This window comes from Zosterops lateralis (genome assembly GCF_965231275.1).
Source record: "Zosterops lateralis genome assembly, chromosome: 1".
NCBI classification, from domain to species: domain Eukaryota; kingdom Metazoa; phylum Chordata; class Aves; order Passeriformes; family Zosteropidae; genus Zosterops; species Zosterops lateralis.
Genome location: NC_139762.1, coordinates 147,776,289 through 147,801,321, shown reverse-complemented (window position 1 = coordinate 147,801,321; position 25,033 = coordinate 147,776,289). Strand labels below are relative to the sequence as shown.

Genomic DNA, 25,033 nt, shown 5'->3' with positions numbered 1-25,033 from the left:
ACTATTTAAATATAAATCAGGTTGGGTTCTTCTAAATTCCCCCCTTTTCCTGGAAAGGCTCCTAAGTTTGTACACTCAGAAAAAACCAAAATTACTTACTGTGGTTTCATGGTGTAGACAGTGCTGGAGGAAACAGAGGGAACAGTTTGGCCTTTGACTCATCTTTAAGTTTGCAAAGTCAGTGAGAGACTGTTTTATTCCTCTCTGTGCCAGTGCAAAATCAAAGTAGTGTGATGGACTTGAATAGCTCTGTCTCCATCTTATCACTGACTTCAAGGGATTTACTCCACACTTTAATCAGTCACTGAATACATAATCTGACCCAGGAAGAGTCATGAAGTGTAACTCAGTGCCTGATTTGGTCCTGAGCCAATGCTGGTGGCAGAAGTACTTTCAAGAGTTTTGATAAAAGGTATTTCTTAGATAATGAACACTCCTACAGAAAGAAGCTTTATCAAATGTGGAATGAGTATGGTCTACCAAACATTTCCTTTCAACTTCTTCTGATCCTCTGTGAAGGAAAAAGTCTGATGAAGAGAGGGAGGGAGTTTTCCTCTTACGTGCCAGGTTACAGCATTTGGAAACACTGGGTTTTGTGTCACCCCCATGTTCTGCGGGTGGAGAAGGGGATGCTGGAAACACTCCTCAGCTCACTGAGGGTCTTTGAGAAGGAGAGAGAGAAAATTACTCTTTTATTATAAGGTTTGCCAAATGATCTCTGAGAAAATGTGATATCATTCATATGCGTTGCCAAGCTGGAGAGGTGCCGCACATCTTGGCAGTCATCTAGAGCTAACATATAATTCCTTTGGGTTAGTATGGGCTTTATCAGAAACAGCTCCATATGCAGTATTTACATAACTGTGGTGGAGTGTGAGAATAAACACAGCTGTGGCATTGCCCTAAATATTTCAATTCAGTGGGGTATTAAGGGAACTTTATCACTGAACTGCAGATAAACAGAAGTCAGTAAGAGGTGGTCAGTTTAGCCAAGGAACAAATCAAAACTATAATGGGTAGACTGCTGGAAACATTTAAGTGCCTTAGTCTTGCAGTTTACTAAGGTCACTGGTATTTTTTTCTTTTCAGAAAGTATGGAAATGCCATCATCAGTCAGCTGCTATATAGAAAGCATCATCCAATTGGACTGGTGAATCAAAGCAGCGTGGGCTGAAAGACAGAAAATGAAAGAGTTTATAGGGATGCAGCACTTTCAGCATCTGATTGCAGTCAGAGCCCATGGGTTTCTGGGAAGATTTAAAGTTTCTTTTAGTATCTCCATCCCAGTTGACTGTGGAGACAGAAGTCCTGGGTTTTTGGTGGAAATCTGCAAGGTTGGCTTCCTAAGGTTTTCTAGTTCAGATCCTACTGCAATTGCCAAAAGCAGAATTCAGACTGTTAAGGGCTTCGACTCTAGGGTGTGTAAATAAAAGTTGGCCTACGTAGCAGTTTACTGAGGAATGATGCTTGCAGATGTATTTCTGGGAGTGGACAAGCGCTGTGGATAAAAAAAATTATTTTCAGCACAGTCAAAGCAGCATGTATTCCTGTTCTGAACTAAGTTTTGAGAAGTGCAGTAGTATTGTCCAGTCATGTTGTTACTCAGCTCATGGAACAAGGAAGACTTTCTGCAATTGTTAGTGCATCATCATCAAACATTGGTGACTGACAAGCATTCCCAAACTAGCCCAATTAGAAGTCACAGAGGGATGAATATTATTGCAAGCATGGCTTAGTATGTGTGTATGCATATGTATACTAAAATTTAGACTTTGATATCCCATTTGAATATGTAGATATTAGAAAGAATATGCATGGTTTAGCACCCCTTAAACAGAGCTGTTAACAACTGTCTAAATGCTCATTATTTTAGGGGGTAGAACTCTTGTAGAAATACTCAAATAGTCACTGTCAAGAGAAACACACTTTGATGAAGACCCAAGTACTAAAATAGCTGGTTTTATGTTAATTCACTAATCTGAAGGAAGAGTGTACAAATTGAAGGTAAACAAGTTACCATTTGGAAACTCTTCCAGCTCTCAATAATTTATTTTTAAGTCAAAACCTGCTACAACTCTAACTTACAAAGAAGTCACACAAGTTTGCTGCTGCTCCTTTGCAACTGAAAGAGCAGCACTTTCTTCTGAGTCTTTAGAGTCTGTGTTCAGCACTTTGTTTACTGCATGATGTGCAATGAGTTTTTAGGTGGAAGTTCCCATGTAGAAACCGCAGGCTTTGTAAAGAGCATTGTTTCACACAGTCTATATAGTGTGTTAACATTTAGCAAATGCAACACAGTACTGCCATGTTGTCCAAATAATTTTAGTTTCTAAATAAAGTAATAAAATGTGAGACAGAGTACTGAAAATCTTGATTGCTACTTCTGGCCTGTTCCCTGCCTCGTCTGGGTTCTTCACTTTTCCACGTTTTTGTTGGTGAAATGAGGATGCTGTCGCTGACCTCATTTGTGAAATGCTGTGAGATCCGCCAAAAACTGTTCTGAAAGTAATAAGAAAAATTTCACTAATTACTACAATGTATTTTGAAAATCCAAGCCTGTCTATTTTGTTTTTGGTGGTGACTTCCCACTAGAACACGCTCCAGCTCCAGTTCAGAATCACAGTGGGACTCAACAGTGGGAGAGCTGTGTTTGTGATGGAAAGACAGACTGGAGTATGGTGGCTGTGCATGATCATAATGATTAGTGGACACAAAGGGCAAAATCCTAGCAATGAAGGAGATGGCTGTTTCTAGCATTTCAGAAAAAATTAGAGTGTCATTTGAAACATGGCTATCTATAAATACCGTTTTCTAGTTCACAAGACTGCCATCATGTATCAAGAAATTTTCCTTTGGTACCTGAAACTGAAAATTTGGTGCATCCTGGACTGCCTAAAAAAGAACATTAATTTTCAGATAGTGTTGGACTGCAGCAGCTTTACTGAGGAGACATGCATTACTGTGTTGGCTCAGTGCTTCCTGAAAAATCAAGCCACTTCTTAAGCTATCCAGTGATTTAAGACCCTGAACAGTTCAGCTGCTGAGTTTGGAAAATCATGACCTTTTCTATATTTAGAACAGTGTCTACGTGGAAACCTCCCCTTCTCAAAATGGACAAACATGAAACCAGGGCTTCTTCCTCTCTGAGCCCTAGAGGGCTGTGCAGATCGAGTCACCTTCTGTTCTGTGTTCTGCTCTCGTTTAACCAAGTAATTAAAACCTCTTAATTGTTAGTTAAGCTCCAAATTGCTGGATTTTGTAATTGCACAACAAATATTTGCATTGCAGTACTGTTTTTGAACTTCAACCTGAATGAATTCCACTGAACTAATTAATTTTCTGCTGCAGAAAGGAGTCATTGTGTGTCCCAGAGGCTGGGCAGCCATACACAGCACAGCAATACATGCTTAGGCTCAGATCCCAGGTCGAATTTGGGACGGTAATATTCAGGGCTGTCACTGTATTTTCATAATATAAAAGCACAAGTGTGATACAGAGTTGAGTGATGGGCAATGACCAGGGCTTTGTTTTCTAATTGCCACATAAAGATAAAACAGGCTATTATTTCGTGGGTTATTTAACAGATGTTCAAGTAAAACGGCCCACAAAGCTATAAAGAGCACACAAAGCCCCACTAATAACTAATAACTTCACTAAGAACAGAGGTGAAATAGCTACAGCTGCCTGTCAAAGCACTCTTGTTGTTAGCAAAGGTGTTGGCACAGGTCCCATTACCACAGTGAGCAGGATTCATTTTCCTGAAAAGTGTGTTCAGCTGTACTTTCCAAACCACGGTGGAAACCCTCAGGATAGTCCAGTAGGAGTGTTTTCTTTGAAACAAAACCCATTTCCTTCTACACCAATTTGAAAATCTGTAAAAAGTGCCTGCCAGCAGCAATCATATTGTAGTTAGCATTTTCTTGTTGCCACTGTTAGCAATTTAGGATCTAAATGGAGCATTGAAGATGCTGTAACTTCTGGAGAAGGCCAGTTGGACTGTGTTAATGTGTAATGGTATCACTGAAACCACAGAACAATCCTAGGAAAATTCCTCTGTTTGGGATGAGGGTGATTTTCACTTACAGCTGCATGTATTAAATAAACCCACTGAAAAACTCTGGTTGTGCCATGATAACCAGCTAAGGAAGGCAGCAGCTTTTCACAGTCATCTTCCATGCAACTTGGAGTTCTGGGCAGTGTCTGTGTCAGTGAATGTTCCTCTTGCCTTTATATTTGAAACTCCTATTGACATGCTTTATTTGGGATTGCATCAGCACTGGCAAATCCCCTTCTCAAGGAGGTTATCATAATGCCAGTAGAGACCTGGCTTCAGTTAAGATGATCCTGCTCTGTTCAGGTGTTGTAAAGGTAAGTTTTTAGTGCTAGGTCTCAATATTAGTATCCTTTTTAACTCATTGCATTCACTAAACGAGGTAATAAATTTAACTGCCTATTAGTATATGAATGAACATAATGTTTTTCCCCCCGTTTTTCTAGAATTATTGAAGTTCATTCACCTGATGCCAAGCACACCGTGGTGCTCAGGAGTAAGGATTCAGCTACAGCCCAGGCCTGGTTCAATGCCATCCACTCCAGTGTCAATGAGCTCATCCCCAGGGTGATTGCAGAGGTCAGAGACCAGCTGGGTAAAACAGGGATTGCTGGAAGTCGAGAGATTAGGCATCTAGGCTGGCTTGCAGAAAAGGTAACGAAAACATTCTTATTTTCATTTCTAAGCTCTCTATCTCTTATTCTCTGTTCCTGAATTCAGGTTGGTCTGAAAGTAGAGAGACTAAATGAGATTCTGGAGTTTGATTTACCTTTCCTTGAAGACCTTTATTTTCTTAACATGCCATTTTTTGTGCTTTAAAAAAACAAGCGGAAAACTATAATGTCCCCATAGCCTTTGCTTTACACACCAATTAACGAAGAGTTTTCTGGGAGATGAAAAAGTCTCATGTCAAGTTCAAGGATGGGACATGAGTCACAAAGACTGACACCAGCCTTTGAGTTCACCTGCTGTCACAACTCCTGTCATGTACATGAGTTGTCACCTTCCTACTCCCAGCTTGGGCAGTACCTACTTACTTGGTACATGGGCCACTCCTCTGGAGCTGGGTATGATCTGGAGCTTCCCATAGAGGCTGGGAGCTTGTTCTTTAATTGTAACCCTGCATTTGAGCTGAGCGTCCTGAGCTTGCAGTTGCAACTCTTATCTGTCTTTCAAAGTTTGAGTCTTAAAATGTTTTGTGCACAGAGAAAACCTGGTGTTCAGTTTGATAGTAGTTTGGGACCTGCTGAGCTGTGGAAAGACAATCCATGAATGCACAAGGGTGGTATTAGCATTAGATGATCTGATTTTAAATCAGAAGTCTCAGAATTCATTTTAGGCACTGTACCAACTGATAAGTGTGGATTTGCTATGGTAGCAGTGTTAGAATTGTGCCTAGAAATAATTCCCATCTATCTACTGCTTGGGCAGCCATCCAGGGCATCTCTGCCCCTCCAGCTGGGGTGTGTAGAAAAATGGCCACTGTGTGCACACTGCCCTTTCAACCTGTACACCCAGCACAGATATGCAAAACTGACTGTAACTGCCTTGAAAAAAAAATACTGTATATTTTATCTCTTTTTGGGATTTTGTAGATGAAAATATGAAAGCCACAGGCACAGGTGCTGTATTTCTATCTAGTGTCCTTTAAGAAGGCACATCATTAATTTTTAGCAAAACATGGGTCGCTGTACACCATTTGCAGTGACACAAAGATTGCAGAGCCTTTCAGGCAGATTTTGTATCTTTTTCCTGTCCCTCCCTCCAAGCTTGCAGAGCAGGGACAACAGCACAATTCTTTGGCTTAGTGCTGTAGAAAATGTAAACGTTTGGAGGAATAATTTGGGACTAAAACACCAAAGGACTTGTAAGTAAATTTTAGCAGTATTAAACTATACAGCCATGGGATCTTTAATCTTGTTTCCCTTTTTTTATTCCTATGAACTCATAAAAAGCTGAATATAAAAGGCTTTTCCTGTTGCAAAATGCTTTCCTCTGAAAGGGTAACTGCTCTGTAGTAGATCATAGAGATCTTGTAAGTATAATATTCACAGTTCATCTTTAGTGACCACATGGCTTCTGGTTTATGAATTTCCTCTTCTTACAGTTAATGTACAACATGCCATTCACATGCTTCTCTCTTTATCCTTTTATTTTTTTTTCTCTTTTTCCCCTTATGGGCTAAAATCTTACTTTGTGTTACTCAATATGGACCATTCTGAGGTCTTTCTAAATTTAGTTGTGAAATTTGTTTTGCCTTTGTTAGGGTCAGGCTGTGGCTCTGTGCATGTTCCAGTGTATTTATGGTGGTTGTTACCAAGAATTAGCCTTGAAAGATTTGCAGTGACATTGTTACTGAAAAGGCAACTTCTTTTTTTTTCACTAAAACCCATCCAGAATTGCGCAGTAGTAACAGAGTGATGTCAAAAGTTCCCACCTTTGTCTCATCTTGGAGACCTGTTGAAAAGTAGAGAAAATCCCTATATGTGGCAAAATGTGATGTGAGGTTTTTTTTTTACTTTCTTACTGGACTGTGGGCTGTAAACTCTGGATGCAGGAGATAACCTGGAAATACTGTGTATATGCCAGCTGTTTTTTATAGTGTTTCAGAGGAGGTGTTCAAGGCAGCTGAGGGAGGTGCTGACAACAGATGCCCCTTGTGAAGAATCTGGGTTTGTTAGTGGGAAGAGATTAAATTCTGCAGTGATTTGTGGAAGTCACTGTGAATACCAGTGTGGTTTTTTGGCTCTGCCTGGATGCCATGTGCCCACCAAAGCTGCTGTATCACTCCCCTTCTTCAGCTGGACAGGAGAGAGAAAACAAAAGGCTTATGAGTTGAAATAAGGGCAGGGAAATATGATTCACCAATTACCATCACGGGCTAAACAGGGACTTGGGGAAAAATTAATTGAATTTACTACCAAACAAACCAGAGTAGGGTAATGAGAAAATAAAACCAAATCTTAAAAAACCTTTCCCCTGCCCTTCCCTTCTTCCCTTGTGATTTTCTCTGCCTTTCTCCTCTCCCTGTGGCACAAGTGGGTGGGAATGGGGTTGTGGTCAGTTCATCACACCTTGTCTCTGCTGCTCCTTCCTCCTCACACTCCTCACAGTGTTCCCCTGTTCCAGGGTGGAGTCCCTTCCACAGGACCCTCCAGGAACTCCTCTACCATGAGTCCTTCCCATGGGCAGCAGTTCCTCACAAGCTGCTCCAGAGTGGATCCCCAGCAGCATCCCAGGTCCTGCCTGCCCCCATGTGGGCACCTCTCTCCACAGGGCACCAGTCCTGCCAGGAGGCAGCTCCAGCATGGGCTTCCCACAGGGTCACAAAAGCATCTTAGACTGGAACTTTTGAGACAGCCTTTATGGCATCATATTATGTTACTTACATAGCATATCCTTAAAGTGAATTCTCAGCAAAATGGGAAGACTGTGAGCTGAATTCCTCTGCTTGTTTGGGAAATGCAAAATGTAATCCCATAGAAATTTCACTGTAATTTGCTGTGATTACTCTCTGCTTCAATTAAGCTATTTCCTGGTTTGGTATTTTTTATGTAACTCTGCTCTAAACTTAGCTCTAAACTTCAACCTACATGACACTACAAAAATAGATTCATTAGGGGAGCCTCCCTCAGGTGGAGAACATTAAAATAAATAGTAGGTTATCTAAGATACTAAGCCATTGCATGCTAACAGGATTCTACTACCTTAACTGAACTTCCCTGTGAAGAAAGCACTTAAACTTGTGGTCTTCAGCCTGAAACTTCCATCTTGCCAGTCTACCTTCAGGTTCCTGGTGGGAAGTGAGGACCTGTCTGCTGGTAAATAGAGAGCTCTGCATCACTTTAAGAAAGCAAATGTTCTCTGTGGCCTTCTTATAGGCAAGGAGAAAAACAGCCAGAAGCAATCATTAGAGATGCCATTTTCCCTCTGTTATTAAGGAAGTAGCTTGTCCTGACCTTGGCCTTACGAAGAAAGTTTCTAAAGCTGACCAAGGATTAGGGAGTTGTATTAGTCACCAGTGTCTTAAAACTTCTCTGTAACTAAGAGAAATATCAAGTGCTGGTTTGTAATGAAGTGTGTGCACTCCTCATCACTTTGTGTTTCCTGTATTTGTCTTTTCACTTCAGCAAGACCTGTGCGTTTAACAGCTGTGCAAAGCATGAGGGAATAGTTATATGTGTGTTTTAGTATTTCCAGGTCTTGTCTTTTTATAATGTTCCCTGTAAAAGATACTTTTCATAACCAAAATTAAAAAAAAAAGAAGTTAGTAATGTCATCCAAATAGAGGAACATTTCCAAATGTGTATTGTTTCTGCTCTTTCAGAAACACTTTCAATCCTTTCAGAAATGTCTTCTCCAGCTTTTTTCCCCACCCTCTTTTTAATACTTCTGCACTCATGACTTACAGAGGAGCTGAAACAGGCATGGCTGCTCTTCTCTCTTACACTTACCCATCTACCACTATGTTCCTTGAGAAGGAGTGAATTCTACTCTGACCTGAAGAGCTAAAACACTGAGGAAATGGTGGTTTATTTTATCACTCTGTAACGTCTGCTCCAACAGACCAAAATATTGTTGGCAGGAGCTTTATCTAAATTTTTTCTCCTTTAATGCAAACACAAAAAGGTGTTCTGGCAAAAGGGGTTTTGTGAAGGTAGCTTTTGCCAATTCAGCAGTCAGCTACACAAGCAAAAGCATGACTGGCTTCAGGGACAGCTGGAACTGTAGCCAGGCGCCAGCATCAAGCTGGGTCAGTTAAGAAAAAAAAACAAAACTAAATGAAACCCTGAGCTGTGCATCTCTCTCTGTGCTCACTGTGCCAGTGATACTTTTCATGTAGGCTTGGAAGAAAGAAAAAGCATTTCTGCAGCCAGAGACTGTTCTCCTCTCCGGATGTCAAATGTCTTACAGGCAGTGGACTTCTTAAGATTATCTCAAAGCTCCTTTGAGAAACTTAAAAATAGGAATTGCTGCAAGTTGTCTTTTAGAATGTTAATTTTTGAAGCTGCAGAAGAAGTGACCTTAGGGGCTTTTCTTACTAGATCTTAATCCCAGCACTTGGTTCCTGTTCGTGTTGCTCTGCCTGTGCAGGACGAGGGTGTTGCTGCTCCCACGAATCCGGTGTGGGTTTCAGAGGGAAGAAAAGACCTGAGGGGAAATAACCAAAGCAGCATGGTGAACCAGAGTTGTTTTTCAGCTCCTGACACTATCTCTGAAATGAGAAGTGTGTTAATATATTACAGGCTGTTCAGTCTCCTCAAGCCTTAGATAACCATATCATTGTGTTAGTGCTGAAGTGCAAGGCATGTCACAGCAGAGTGATCTTCAGTATCGAGCTGTATATTGCAGTATTACATTTATCTCCCTGCTCTCACTCTAATTCAGAGGAGCTAGTGATAACAGGAAAATTGTGAGATGTGCAAGCTGTCCAAACAAGACTTAGGCAAATGACATGAGAGTGTATTTGAGGTTATTTTTCTTCCCCAGTATGAAATGAAAATCTTACCATTTCCTTAGGAAGTATGTTCACAGGTTAGCAAAATAAGTAGATAGCAACAGAGCCATGTTGTTATTCTCATCACAGACAAATGAGTTTTCAAAGATACGGAGATCTTTAGTTTAAAAATTATTACATCATTTCCAAATTGTAAAAGTGAGTTTAAGATGTCTTTGCACAAGAAAACCACCAGCCCACCACGTAGTTAAAACATTTTGCTATTAGTTAACATTATGTGTCTGATGTTATCTGATCTTATTTATTTATTTGACTTTAACCACCTTCCTATGAAGCACAGCATCTGCTAGGCAGCATTTAAAAACATGTGGCATGGCTGTGTCTGTGGTTGTAGCTGCCACTGTTCCCCTTAGCACTCCCAGCTCTTCCATCATGGTGGTAGCAGTTCTGGTAGAAAAGTCATTACTTTTGGAGGGACACCATTAATGTTCTGCAGGTTTTGTGAATAGAGGCAAATCCCAGTGCAAGACAAGTAGTGAGAACCTGTGGCAAGGAGGTGGGGATTGGGAAGCTGCTGCTTTGTTAAGCAGTGTGTCTCTGTTTCTCTGGTGTGGCTGCATCACCAGGCTGCACAGTCTGAACTAGCAGCATCTTTAGGAATAAAATCCAGGTTATATATAATCCCCAGGTCTCTCTTCTGTGCCTGGAAAGTACCTGTGCATATTTAGGCTGAGACTACAGTAAGCTTTGGGTTGTACTGTGTGTTAACCCAGGACAAATCAATATACGATTTAACCAGATAAATTAACTGCTAGAAAAATGGGTGCTTGCTAAAAAAACTGTTACTGAAATGCCTAACTTAATTGCCAGGGACTTACAGACAAGTTTGGAAATACCACCCACTTATAACATTGAGAAAGAAGAGCAAGGCAATTTGGTCCTGCTCTCCTATTTTTTGTGGTTAAAGAAGGATGCATTTTTGTATATTGATAATATACATCTGAACATAATCTCAAAATTGATCTGACCTTTAAGAGATTACATACACCTCAAATGGAAAACCTTCTCTGTGTCCTAAATTAGAAATTGCACATTTAAATACCAGCTAATGACTTGCTGTGGAGCATTTATATCCAAATGAAGAATCCTGTTTTTGCCCTCTGTCACTTAACCTTGCAGCTTATTAATTGCGGAACTTATTTGTTTGCTTTGTAAAACACCAGAACAGAGTTCTTAATTACATTAACAGTCTTCATTATCTGGGATAACGATCAGCCTGTTCTTAGGAAAGACGTAAACCTGAAATAGCATGAAGAGTAATTTCCTCTCCAAGCTTCAGTGAGGTTCCTCCACAGGCCATTTTTACCAGCAGTGACTCCTTGTTTTCAGTGCCTTCAGTAAATGGCTGTATTAAGGAAAACTCAGGCTGAAAACAGCCTTTTCATTCACTGTACTGTTTTAAAGGCTTTGCCAGTCTTTATCCATAGCACACATGCTATTTCTTCCCATGCCAATGAGAGATGAGCAAATAATAAAATTAAGTGAAATGCTCATTGCAAGGGGACTGGAAAGAAGAATAGGTTTAAGTAAATAATGAAAAATTATGGGAATGTGGTGGTAAATGCATGAAGGACCTGAAATTGAAAGTCTGTATTTCTGCAGTACAGTTGGTTGTTGTAGTGAAGGAAAACCCCTGTCTCAGATAGTAACAGAGCACAGTTAAATAGCAAGTGAGCACTGTTGTGCCTGTGGTAGCTTTCAGATATTAAATTATTCTTGCAGAAGTTGAGCTGCAGTGTGAACTGGGCCCTGCAAATCCCCTTGCCCTTCCCATGAGGGCTGCATTAGTTCTGGCCAGATCCCAGCCGAGGTAATCGCATCCTTCCCGCTCTCCCTCTGCCTCAGCTTTGATCTGACTGTCCTTGCAGATGACTTAGCTTTCTCCATAAAATATAGCACATGCCTATCACCGTTCTTATGAACCCCAGGAATGATGAGAAAGTTCCTTTTTATAATCATTCCTCTCCATGGAGTTTTATTTAACTTCTTCCTCCCTGCATCAGGAAGAATTCTGAGCCCGAGGTGTCCCCCCACAGGCAGGGGGACATGAGCCACAGGCAGGATCCCCATGGCTCTGCTGTGACAGGGAGAGGCAGGATCTACATGGCTCTGCTGTGACAGGGAGAGGCAGGGTCCCCATGGATCTGCTGTGACAGGGAGAGGCAGGATGCACATGGCTCTGCTGTGACAGAGAGCTCTGCAGGTATCTGGTCAGCAAATTCAGGTAGGGTTTGAGAAGGGAAATGCTGGGCTGCTGCAGCTTGAAAGGAGGGAGAGGATGCTGAAAGGAAATGGGGAGTTCAGTGGCTTCCTGAGGTGTGGGAGCTGTTTCTCTTGGTCTCTCCAACAGAACAGGGTGGTAGTTCCGGGGCCACATCCTGCTGTGGTCTGGAGCACATCCTGATGCGGTTGTGAGCACTGGCTACTTTGCACAGTGTGTCTGCCATGGCATGAATACTTAACTCTTTGTTCTAGATAACCCAAACTGGAACTGTTGTTTGGCTGGGTTGAGTTTTGCTGGACAAGGCGCTCTCTAGATTTTGGCAGATGAGCTGTTTTCTTCCTAGATTTTGCTAAATTTTCAGGATGTTGGGCCTTTCCATCTTTTGCCTTGGCAGTTGCAGTTGATCTGTTTTAAAAGGGTCCAGCTCCTCTCGTGCATGTGCTGGGTCATCTCACCTTTTGGGGCTGCACAAGTTTGAAAGCCTCTGTTTGAACATATTTGCAGTACAGTTCATTTGAAAAAGAACCCAGCAAAGATACAGGTGTGATGTGAAGAAAGGCTTTGATCCCCTTCCTTCATAAGCTGGGAAAAGGCTTCCTTTTTTCTCTTAGCCTCTGACAGAAAATATAGCAAGAAAGTTAGTGTAGGAATTGGAGGCAGTGATGCTCTTCGGTATTCAAATGTGATTTAACTGCAACATGAGCCTCCTTTATAAAACATGTTGCATAGGGAACAAAGACCTCTGCTGAACCCATATCCAGCACTGCTGTCAGTGGGGAGGGGAGGGTGGCCCTCCTAATTATTTTAAGCTCTTAAATGCCAAAACAACTGATCTGCTTCTGCCCCAGTGTGTTTCTGCTCCTCTCACTGATGCAAATGGGGTGCCAGCAGTGGTGGGTTAGGAAAGGGAAGTGCCAGTTCTTGCCCAGCTGTGGGATGCAGGGTGTGAGAAACCAGACCAGCACAATGGTTGAGGAAGGTGTGGAGCTCATCCTGGGCATTTGGAGATGCTGTGGAGTGGCTGTTCAGGGTGAGGAAGCTGCTATTAAGGCAATAGTTTGGGGCAGACTCAGCTGAAACAGAGGGCAAGGCAAATGCAGTGTGAGCAATAGGAAAGCCTTGAGCACTGACCCTGCAGTGACCAGAGCTGGGGACACCCTTCAGCCCCTGGATGCCACTTCACTTCTATGGGACAGACAGACTTGTGCTTACATCCCCAGGGCTGGTCCACCCTGAGTATACATCTGTGCAATGTGGGGGTGCTGGCAAACACTGTTCTCCAAGAGCTAAGCCCTTGCACTCTGTCTGTTTGCTCATTTGTCTGCATTTTTCTGCTTACAGGCTACATGTTAGAAGCTTGGAAAAAAAGGGATTATCTGTTTTAGAGAATCCTGGATTTTTCAGGCATTAAGTTCCCATCAAGCTGCATTTTCTGTGTTCAAAGTTACCTGGTTCTCATTTGCTGGTTTTGTCTCCTGAAGTTAAAAATCACCTTCAGGGGAATGGAGGGGCCTGTTAGGGGAGTGTTGACCTTCAGGCTTTGCCCAGTATGAATTCCTCTCACCCCAGTCATCGTTTCTTTGTTTTTTTTTCTAGCATAACAATACTCCTGTTTCAGCTTTTTGATTAATGGCATGAATCAGATCAGAAAGCAGCAGAACTGGCTGTAAAAAAAGCCTCTTTGCTCTGCAACCCTTCTTCTCCTCCCAGGTCCCTCAGCTGATCCCCAGAGAAAACTTCTGGCAAAAGTAGAGCTATTCTTAGTAAAAATACCCTAATTTAGAGAGAAACATTTGGAATTTTTTCCCCCTCTTTTTGCATATTATTGCCCCATCACACTCACCCACTGAGCTTGCAGTCAGAGGAGTGCTGTCTACCCACAAGTGCTTTTAGGACAGATGAGCTGAGTAGTGTTGGAGGGCTGCAGTGGGAGAGCAGAGTATCACTGCTGGTAAAAGCAGGAGCAATATATGCCTTGAAAGCTATTTTTCCAAACAAGTGTTAATAGAGAAAAATAAACAGATATTCTAAATATATCTTGAGGAGAAGTTGTGTTCTCTGTTGGAAAGAGGGGTCGACCTTTAGAAGAATAAAAGAGTTTTAAAAGAACAGTGAAGAGGGAAAAGTTATATGCGTTACGATTTTTGGTGTGGCAAGACATTCACTCAGCTCACTTAGTTCACATTCACTCACAAATCCAGTTCCATTTTAAGGCTTAACCTCTGTTTATGTGAAAAGTTCCTAAGGCTATTAACACCAGCCTTTTACCTTATTATCGAATCCTGTAAAAATGAAAATTATACTCCATAAAAATAAAATTATACTCCATAATACCATGAGAACACTTACGAAAATGTGCCATTAGACAATTCTGTTGCAACACAGAAAGTCTTTAGACTGCAGGGAAGTATTTCTCATAGTCTAATTGTTGTATCAATAGTATTTTCGACACCCTTCGTTACTGAGGAAGAAGGAACATGCTGACACCACATGTAAAATAGCATATTTTGAAGTTCTGATTTCAGGGCTTGAGTGTTACAAAAGTGCTTGAGTATGAGTGAAATTCTTGTAAGAACTGTACTTGAAACAAATCCACCACTGAAAAGGTTTAATGTATCATTCCTCTTCTCTCTCCCACTCTTAAATTAATGACTGTTTTAGTTTAGTTATTTTAAGATGGGAAATGTTTTGACAACAGAGCTTTAATGCTTAAAAAAATATTGCCGATTAAAAAAAAAAAAAATCCTTTTATTCCCTTTACTCCCGATTCTTAAGATCCAAAGATTTATTTCTGCCTTCAGAATTACCCTCTCTTCTTAAGTGGACAGTAATTGATAGTACACATCATGATAATTAGTCTAACTAGTCTCCTAAACCCCAAGCCCCACAGCTATCTTTAAGCTCCACATTGTCTTCACTGTAATGTAAATAAAAGCTTTAGGAAAAGACTGAAAATAAATTTGATAGTGAGGGAGCCTTGTTGTCCTCTCCAAGGGGTTTCCTCTACTCATTTCTAATGAGGCCCATATTAGTTGTCATTTGTACCTTCCCTGATGAATAGTTTGGAAGAAAAGCTTTCTCCGTGCACAGTGAAATTTGTGCCAAGTTGCTGACCTTTGCTTTCGGTGAGACCTCATTTGAGTCTTAGTCCCAAGCCCAAACGTATTGTTGGATCAATCACGCTGATTTTTGGCTCAGATAGTAATGCAGGGCTAATGAGTTGTGCTGTGTACACATTAACCTCAGACCCGGAGCGCTCACGGCAAGCTCGGAGCAGAATGCACCGGGACTGCAGGAAAGACACTCAGTGCTGGCATCTTAATAGAGGGAGACAATTCAAAACAGTAGGGCGGTATCACAGGTTCACTGCTTGTGGGATGAGGGGTTTAATCAAACTGGAAATACAAACTGCCTTCTGTTCTGTTTGGGAAAAAAAAAGACAAACACCTCAGTACCATAAAGGTGGTTTATGAACTGTGAAATAGAGAGGAAAGCCTGAATGTTTAAACAGTAAGACAATGATTCTACTACCAAAAGGGAATCTGCTTTGGGGAACAGCCTCTGAATAACATTGGATTTACCCTTGTCAGAGCTTGCAATCTGCTGGCTATAATGGCATTGCAAGGAATTCGGGAGCATTGAGAGTTTTGGGGTTTTTTATTAGTAGATACCTTATTTAGCAATACTTTAGTAAAGTTCTTCTTTATTCATAAGTAAAATTCTTAAGACCAGTTGTTGAATTACCACAAACAGCCAGAATCCCTGATTTTGAAAAATGGTGTTTCTGATAATTTCCAAAAGCAACACTTCCCTCAAAGGACAAGATTTTGAGCTCATTTTAGAGTTTAAATCTAGGAAGAGACAGTATTTCACTAATCATCCTTATGGAGAGATAGACAAAAATCCCAACATGCGCAATATCCTTGTACTGACTGCTTTCCTCACTTGAAGGATTAGGGAAGGAAGGGTTATTCAATGACTAATATGAAAGCAACATTTTCAATTTTAATTTTAATGTAAGCTCTAAACAACCACATGTAATAGTGTAATAGAAATAGAGACAGAATAAATTTGATTTCTGTAGATCACACACAGTTTTGTGTCCTCCCCTTGGTGCAATGAAAACTGATCAATAAAGCTGAAAAACTGCTTCAAATAGAAAATCCAGTGAAATCAAATGGAAAAATCCAAAGTACATAGAGATCCAGTGTTTGGTGTTCATGTTAGACTTTGGATGCAAGATAGGAAACAGCTGAAAGGGTCAGGGTGAGAAGGGAGTAGGAGTATCCTAAAGAGGATCTGCTAGAAGAGCAAAGTTCTCTACAGATATGAGAAGCTGTCCCATCCTGCATTGTTATGGCATTGCTGGAAGGGCATTTTGGCTTGTACAGTGAGCCTGTTCAATAGTCAGGGTACAAAAAGGGGATCTGGAGCCAAAGTGCATGTCTGAAGGATGTCTTGGGGTTTGGACCTTCTGCTCTCAATGTAGTGACACTGCTGTTGAAGACAAATGGACTTGCCAAAGGTTTTCTCAGATGTTTCTGGATTCCCTGGGTTTCAGGTGCTCCTGCAGCACCACTAGCCCTGCTGGAGGGAAGCACCTGGGTTTTAGTTACTAATCACCGCTAGCTGCAGCGAAGATTCCTGAAACTGTGTGAACACATTGTGTTATTCTTGGAGCTTTTTTTTGTTTATACATTTCTGCTGAGCAAATGCTGCTGTGCAAACATTCATTTGTTGATCTTGTGCTGAAAATAGTTGCAGACATTGGCCAGAGGAGCTGTCGATGTGTAGTATGGCTATAGCTGCTTTTTTGTACTTCATGCTGGAAATGCCAGTGATGTTTATGGAAATGGTTCTAAAAGGTTCACTTTGAAGACAAGCCTGCTACAGGAATAGAATCTTACCTATTTGTTTGTGGAATGAAAAACTTGGACATTATTATGAAAATAAATAGTTTATGGTGTTGTCTCTGGCTTCTGTCAGCCTGGGAAGTTTAGTGCAGGGCTCTTCAGGTTGGGGAATACATTAAAACTTCATGTTTAAATATACACATATATTCAATACACATTAAAAATGCTTATGATTGCTTTGTTCTTAGGATCCCTGAGTCACAAGGTTAAAGAATACATTAATATTCTCCCACATAAAATTTTGAAACAGAGGTTTAAATCTCCTTGCCCGAAACTGCAGTCATGTGTTAACAAGGCAAAAGCAACTGGAAAAAATGGAAGAAGCTGGAAGTGTTAAGAGGAGCAGATTGGAAAGGGGTTGCACAACTTAAATGAGGCTTTATCTGGTTTTTTGGGTTTTGGGAAGGCTGGCTATTGAGGGTGAGCTGACTTGCTGTTGGATTCTTCCTTTGCTGTTGCAAGAGTTTGAAATGAGAAAGAGAGTAGCACGGATTCTGGGGGTGGTTGTTGTGGCTAATAACATAATATTATATTAGCATGAAAGCACCTAGGGTATGGGAAAAGCCAGAATGGCATGGTGTGAGATTGCAGCAGAAATAGACAGTATCAGTAGGAGCAGACCCTGCTCCAAACTCTAACCATGTGAGGAGGCAAGAAGAGGAAGAAGGAAACATGGGACCAAACATCTCATATGTCCATGCTATGATTTTTGTTCCTCTGGGACATAAGCCAAATGGATGAGTGCTGAAAGACAGAGCTGGGGGAAAGGGAAGAGTGGGACAGCCCTGGAAGAAATTGGAAGATTCTGAGCTAGGGGAGCCTGGAGGAAGGTGACAATGGAAGGAGCAGCTCATTGATGAACTCTGGGTACCAACAAGTGCACAAAATATTGAGTGGGTTGGAAGGTATTGAAATCTTCTCTACTGGCAAGAATAAGACCAGCCTTCTCTGAACCTTTCATACCCACATAAGATTAACTCTTCACAGCTGCAGGAAGACTTCAAAGAGAGGAATTTTAGCTCCTCTCTGTTATTTTCCTTCAGATTGGACTTGGAGTTTGCATTCGTGAAAGGTCATGTACATCATCAGGTTCTATTAGCCTGGATACATTAAGTAAAACTTCAGTCTCTACCCTCTTCAAATAACTTGAAACAGCTGCTTGGATGTTTGCAAGTGCAAGCAGAAGGGATAGGTTGTGGTTACAGGATGACATTCAAGTGAGTGAACACTTCTGAAAAACAGTGACAAGGAGACAACCACTAACTGATAATGGTTACACACCTGTAGCCCTGTGTGGGCATTACAGGCTGCTCTGATAAAAAATGAAATATAAGAACACCAGTCTCAGCAGTAACAGAGATCTCAGACTGCTTTTCTTCTAGGGAAGCAAATAGCCACCATGTTGCCTTGTGTCAGCCCCAGACATTATCAGCTTAGTGCCCAGGATTCAGCAGCAGCAAAGGTTACGTGCATGTGCAGATAACAGCAAATGAAGTTTGCTTCTCTTTCTCTTCCCCTTCTATCCCTCTGCAGCTCAGCCTTAGCATTCCCCATCACTGACTGCCCCTGCCTCTGATGCTGGCTGGGCTATCTGAGCATGCCTGCAGTCTGAGGATGTACTTTTGAATAAATGGTGCATTTAAAGGGGTACTAGTTATATGCATGAAAATGCTGTAATAGCAAGCCTGATTTCCATCTGGCATAACTTAGGAGTAAATCCATTGACGTCAGTAGAACTGAAAGGATATAAATATAATTGAAGTCAGACCCTATATTTTTAAGGTTAAGCCTAAAAGACACTGTAACTTACTCTCCCTCCTCCTCCCTCAAATCTTTTCTCTTTCAAGCTCTGTCACAAATTTAAATGTCTTAATTGGGATTTCATCTGTTTCTGCCCAGTTTAACCAAGGATCTGTCAGTAAAGAATTTTAGGAGATGCAGAGGTGAAGCTCTCCTGACCCCCTGCCTATCTTTAGAAAATCTCACTGGCTGCTGGTTCTGAAAAATCGTGGCAGCAGTTGTTCTTTTCTGCCATGGTCAGTTGTGTCAAGCTGTGTATCTGTAGCTATGTTTAGTTCAGAGCACAAACATGAGGCAGAAATGGAAGCTTTTTGGCAAGCAAAGAACGTGATTTTCAGCCCATTCATACAGAATGGTGTTAATTATTAGATTGTTTTCTGACAAATAGTTAATTGTGCCTGACTGTTTTTTCCATATGGCTAAGGAAATAAAGGAGCCAATGAGGATGGGTATTTCAAAATCCAGAAATTTTGGTATGAAACTGCTGATATGATAGACAGTGCATATAACTATGTAATGAAATACATAGTTCCCAATTTTCTTTTTGCAGTGTTACTCAATTAAATTACTTAAGATTTTTTTTCACCAATATATAAGATGCTTAGGCCAATACAAACTGCAAAAGAAATCTCAATGAACAGACAAATATTTATCTCTGTTGTGGGAGTAAAGGCAAGAGAAATAATTTGTAAAATTTCCTAATGAAATTTTCCTTCAGGGCAAGTATATTACCAACACTAAGGATGGAATTAGGTGTAGGCACTTGGTGATATTCACACGTGTTTGTATTCTTGGGGTTTCTACTTTCTTGTAGGTGCAGAAGTTATAGCAGCTCTGTGATGTTCAAGTTATCCTCAGCCAACTCATACTGTAAATGTCTGGCACTTGCTGGCTGGGGTGATTTATTAGCCCACAGCAGGAAAGAAACTTCCATTGATCAAATCAGTTGGTTTGTGAGATCGTATGTCTCTTGTGCCAAAAATAATTTCTCTTTGGATAGGTGATACGTTTGTCAAGAGATCTGAAAGTCTAATGCTGTTACCAGGAAGTTCTTTATTTTATTAAATTATGTATCCCAGGGATATTTCTTAAATCTGAAACCTTAGTTTCTCATCCTGGCTCCACAGGTAGATAACCTGTAGCATGCAATCTGGTTATACTAACTTCAGAGATTGACTTTATTCCTCCCAAGTTTTTCTTCTAGAAGGATGTTCAGTTCTCAGTAGAATTTTCTGAAAGTAGTTAAATGCTGTAATTATTTAAAAAATATGAAACACTGAGAATTACAACAGATAAGAGAGCATTAGCTTTAAAAATTACATAGCTTACAGTATGTAATTTACTGATATTTGTAGGATTTGGGTCTGATTGATGGCCTTAATTGTGTATTTTAAAGTAATCTAGATGAAATAACATGGCACAGCACTAAAGCCATTTGTCCTGTGTGGCTAATTTAAAGCTCAGCATATAACTGGTAACTGCCAAGTAGAATATTCTTTATTTGTCTTCCTTGTGTAGCTCTGTTGAATATTCATAATTTCTATTAACACATTCAAATTTTTTTTTCCTTTGTCATAGATAGTAGATTAATTAAAAGAGTTGTTGTTAACCCCTGTGATTTTGGCTGGTCTTGTAATATAAGCAGTATCAGATTTGGGAGTCTTGCCTCTTGGGAAGTGGCAGCTCACATCCTGACTATAGGTGTCAACCTCATAGCTTGAATACTTTTACTTTAAGGGTATTTCTTCAACTGCATTTTCTGAAATAAATAGGGTTTATAAAAGCTGAGCTCTCATTTTTATTGTATGTTCCTAGCCACAGAGAAAAGCTTGAAACTATGGAATGTCAGCAAAGCAAAAAGGCTTGATGTATCAGCAAGAATTAAAAATGTATTTTAAATACCAGGCAAACCTCAGACTGATTTTCGAGCCCCAGTTGACATCCCCAAGGGAAATTTGGCTGACTACAGTTGGTAACAGTGGTTTCCTATTAAAGCTGCCTCGCCAGTTATTCTTGCATCATTAGGGATGTGTGTGTTTCTTCATATGCCACACAGTCAGTGGTGACAGCTGTCCAGCAAATCACAGACCAGTGACAAACTGCAGTTATCCTCAGCTCTGAACTTCCTCTCCTGCATTTTTCCCACTTACCCATTTCCTCTGTGACCATTGCTCTCCTGAAATTATTTTGGCAGGGTTACAGTAAAGACCATGTTTAAAATGGCTTTAGCTAAAAAAAAGCCTTAAAATGGTTTTAGCTAAAATGCTTTTAGCTAAAAAAGCAAATTCAAGTTTTCTATTAGTCTCCCAAGGATGTAATGATACCTGAACTCATAGTAACCCCTGGACCACAGTGGCAGGTGCTCCAGTATTGGCAATGATTTCCTAATGGTGAAACTGGCCTAGGACTACAATAGAGTAGCTGAGGATTTCTGTCAGGAAAGGTTTTAAAAAACAGGCTAGACAAATCTTGAGAGCAAAAGCTGTCCTCCCCTGAGCAGTGTTCACCTTTCAAGTCATCTAGGAGGTTTCCTGAGTGACACAGCTGGTGAGGGAGCCAGCTCAGGAGGGCATCTGACTGGACCTGCTGTTTGGGAATGGAGGACTGGTGTGGTGTGGTGTGATGGCTGGAGCCATCTTGGGCACAGTGATCACAAAATGAGTTTTCAGTTTTTGGAGAAATAAGGAGGGGGGTCAGCAAAACCAATAGCATGGGTTTTTGGAGGGCAGACTTTCATCTGTTAGGGAGACTGGTTCAGAGAACCCCTTGGGAAGCACTCCTGAAGGGCAGGGGAGTCCAGGAAGGGCTGGGCAGTGTTCAGAAGGAAATCCTAAAGGCACAGGAGCAGACCCTCCCTGTTTGCTGAAAAATGAGCAGGTGGTGGGGATGGAGATGAGCCTGGCTGAATGGGAAGCTTTGGCTGGAACTCAGGACAAAAAGGAGAGTTTATGACCTTTGGAAGACAGGATGGGGAACTCAGGAAGACTACAAGGATGTTGTGAAGTTATGCAGGGGGAAAACTACAAGGGTGAAAGCCCATGTAGAACCTAACCTGGGTGCTGTGGTAAAAGACATGAAAAAATATTCCTATAAACACATCAGCAAAAAAAGGAAGACTAAGGAGAATCTCCAGCCCTTATTGGAGGTGGGGAAACACATAGTAACAAAGAATGAGGAAGCAGCTGAGGTATTTAAAGCCTTCTTTGTCTCAGTCTTTAATGGTAAGACCAGTTGTTCTTTGAGTACCAAGCCCCTTGAACTGGGCTAATGGTGTGAGCCGATGCTCTTAGAGGGCTTCTCCAACTAAAACAATTCAATGATTCTGTGATTGTATCTTCAGCTCTCTTTCTATGAATCTGAGCATTCATATTTCTGAACCAGTGGTTAGCTTGGATTGATTTCTGCCTTCTTTCTTGGAGGCAGAAAAATTATATTCTCAGTTTTTCAGTGGGGAAAGTGGCACTTTTGGTTGGGTACAATTTGTCTTCTGTACAGATTCCTTAGAAAACTAACAAATCTCAAATTAAACAGAACTCTCCGAAAGGGCAAAGATTTTAAATTCAGTTTTGTCTTAATTAAGTAGTGAAAGAAAATGAATTGGATATCGAATGGAATAGCTGTTCATTTCTTAACTTACTGGCACCCTGGGATCCACTGGTGCCAAGATCCACCAGGAGGACCTGCTGGTTGTTCTCCCAGCTGTCTGGGGAAAAAAAATAATCCTGCCCATCAGAAAATGTTGAATATGATAAATCAAATTTAAAAGTGTATGTTTAATTTTTCTCCTCCTCCCCCCCCCCCCAAAAAAAAAAAAGGGAAACAAAACAGGTATGTTGCTTAAGTTTCTTAGATAGCTTGTGGAGGTCTGTTGTTGTGATAATGGAGGTACAGACTTTGTAACCATTTAAAAAAATTTGGCTTTGAAGCTGACAGCTAAGTAAATAAATGAATTAGAAAAAAAGACAAGTATAACTTTTTTGTGATAAATTTAGTAAGTAGATTTGAATTTTGAATTGTGACTAATTTTCACCAGATTTTTCAGACGTCTGTGGCTGCTCCACAGTCTTTCAAAATTAAGTGAAATTATTAAGATTTCTAATTGAATTTTTGCTTTTTTAAATAAGGCTTCCAGATATTTCTCAGCATGCTCCAAATTCCAGTTGATGAAGAATAGCATACAGATTTTAATTGTTTTTTGGAGGTAGCGCATTTTTGTGCCAGGCTTGTAGTGAATTCATTTACTCGAGGTCATTAGATGCATTGCAGTCTATCAGTATTACTGAATATTGATCAATGACACACAGACTGAAATGACACAGTATTCTGGATTGTCCTTCAGACAACATAATAACAATGAGAATGAAACGTCTTGTTCTCTCTGTATTGCTCCCCTACTATTTTTTCTTCCAGCACTTGTAATTTATTATGACCCTTGAGTAAAGTAGTCAAATCTGTCAGTCTTCAAAAGGTACCAGTCATGATGGGCCATTAGGGAATATTAGGGAAGACAATGTAGTAGACAAAGGCTCAGAACATCTCCTGGGACAGATTTCAGTCACTGTAGTTTTAATGTAGACATTGATGATTACCTGTCTTTCACCAAATAGACACTGTAATAATTTCAAATTGCATTTTTCATGTTTCAGCCATCATTACAAACTGCAAGCTGCTTTCAATCAAAAGTCCACCTCCAGCATTAACATTTGATTGGATGCTGTTGAAAACTGTTCTTGAGCTGATAGTTAGAAATCCATACACTTTTTCTGGATTGAAAGATGACACGCTTGTATCTTTCGAGGCAACAGGTATAATTACTCCTTTATCTCAATGTGAAACCTATTCAGTCAGCAGAGGTCAGAGTCAATTACAAAGTACAGACCCTTCAGGGACAGTGAGCTGAAACTATGGTGTCTGCACATGGATTCTGCTCTTGTACAATTACCAATATGCCCCACTGATGATGATGTACTCCCTGCAAAGAGTGCTTCACCTTGGCTTGAATAGAACACACTACTCACAGCACAGCTCCAGCACACAGTAACCTGCAGGGCATAGCAGGGATCAGTGGCTGTTCCTGGTATCCTGGAGCATACCTGTTTTCCCCACCACTGAGTGACAATATCTGTTCTTGGGCAGTTGCACAGGAGATGTGGTAGAGCTTCCAAAGCCTCCAACATAAAGTAGAATCCCTTTCCTTCTGTGGCTGACCCTGATGTGCAAAATAGCTCCATGGACTGAAACAGAAGACCCACAACTGTGCTGTGCTCCTTCTTGGCTTTTCACAGGGCAAGTCTGGCTTACTGGAGGAAGCAGACTGCTCCATTTTAAAGGGAAGTACAGTTTTTTCCCCTAGCACTAGGTTTTTAGTGCTTTGTGGTCCAATGATTATTTTGGGGACAAAAAAGATGCTCACCTCTCCCAAAACTAAGCCGCATCTTAGAAGTACAGTTTCTACCACCTTTTAATTTTATGATTTTTATTTAAATATTTATTAAACTTCAGACAGCTGCTGTCAGCAGCTTTTTGGTGATATGTTCATGAGACATAGTTCAGAAAGCAAGTTTACAGCCACTCTCACGTGCAGTGTAAAAAGCCCAGACCTCACAAATAAGTTATGCATGTACACACAACAGATTCAAAGGTGTCTGCTTATAGCATCTTCACTTCTATCCTGAATGTGTGCTTGTGAGCGTGCTGGAGAGAGATAGATTGCTGTGTGAAACACTGGTGCTGGTAGATCAAACAGTTGCTGACAGGTCATGGAGGTAAGTACTTGTGATGGCCTCCACTTTTACAGAGTTTTTTGCTTATAAATAGCAAACCCGATAGAGGTTTTCCTTATAAATAGCAGGTTTGTGCTCAGACCCACTCTGCAGGCTTTCCATTAATTTGTTCAATCAGTATAACTGATTACAAAAGCCTGGGGTTAATGGTCTTTCCCTCCCTTTAGTCCTCCCTCCCCTGTGCCTCTTTTAACAAGCATTACTAAAAATGTGAGCTCTTCCAGTCCAGGTTTGTTCCCAGTCAAGTTGTCTTTGAAGGTCAGTTGAACTTTAGCTGTCCACTATCTCCTGATCAGCCTCAGTGGCCAGTGGAGCTGTGCTGACCCTCCTGTGTGTCTGACTTGCATCTGTCTGTGTGACTTACAGGTTGGCCACTGCCCTTGAGTGATGAAATGTCCTCTTACCTTCCCTGTTCTCCCCTGGCAATTTCTGAGAAGCAATAGAAATGAGAACAAGAAAAGATAGCAAAGTGCAGGTTTTTCTACAGAAGTAATTTGGTTCAACACTATCATTTCAGGAGTGGACCTTTGCTATTTGCAAAGCTTTGCTATCATAAATTACCACTACTCTAATTTCACACAGTGCTGTCATGGTCTGAAGTCACTGCTATAGAAGAAAATGTGTTTTACCCAGGAAGCACCAGCATACTTCTTAAATCACAATGGTCACCTTAAGTAAGATGAAAAGCAATCAGTGTCCTAACAAATGGTGTGGGGCATTTGCCATCTCCTGTGGATACTGCCT

At 40.9% G+C, this 25,033-nt stretch overlaps 1 protein-coding gene across 3 annotated transcripts in view; it reads left to right on the top strand.

The window, feature by feature from the left end:
• Positions 1 to 25,033, top strand: part of SNTB1 (syntrophin beta 1) — a 113,390-nt gene that overhangs the window by 66,925 nt on the left and 21,432 nt on the right. For all 3 annotated transcript variants that reach the window (XM_083864574.1, XM_083864576.1, XM_083864575.1), the window contains exon 3: positions 4,498 to 4,705. In XM_083864574.1, the coding sequence (XP_083720700.1) occupies positions 4,498 to 4,705 (208 nt within the window). The remainder of the gene's footprint in view (positions 1 to 4,497; positions 4,706 to 25,033) is intronic.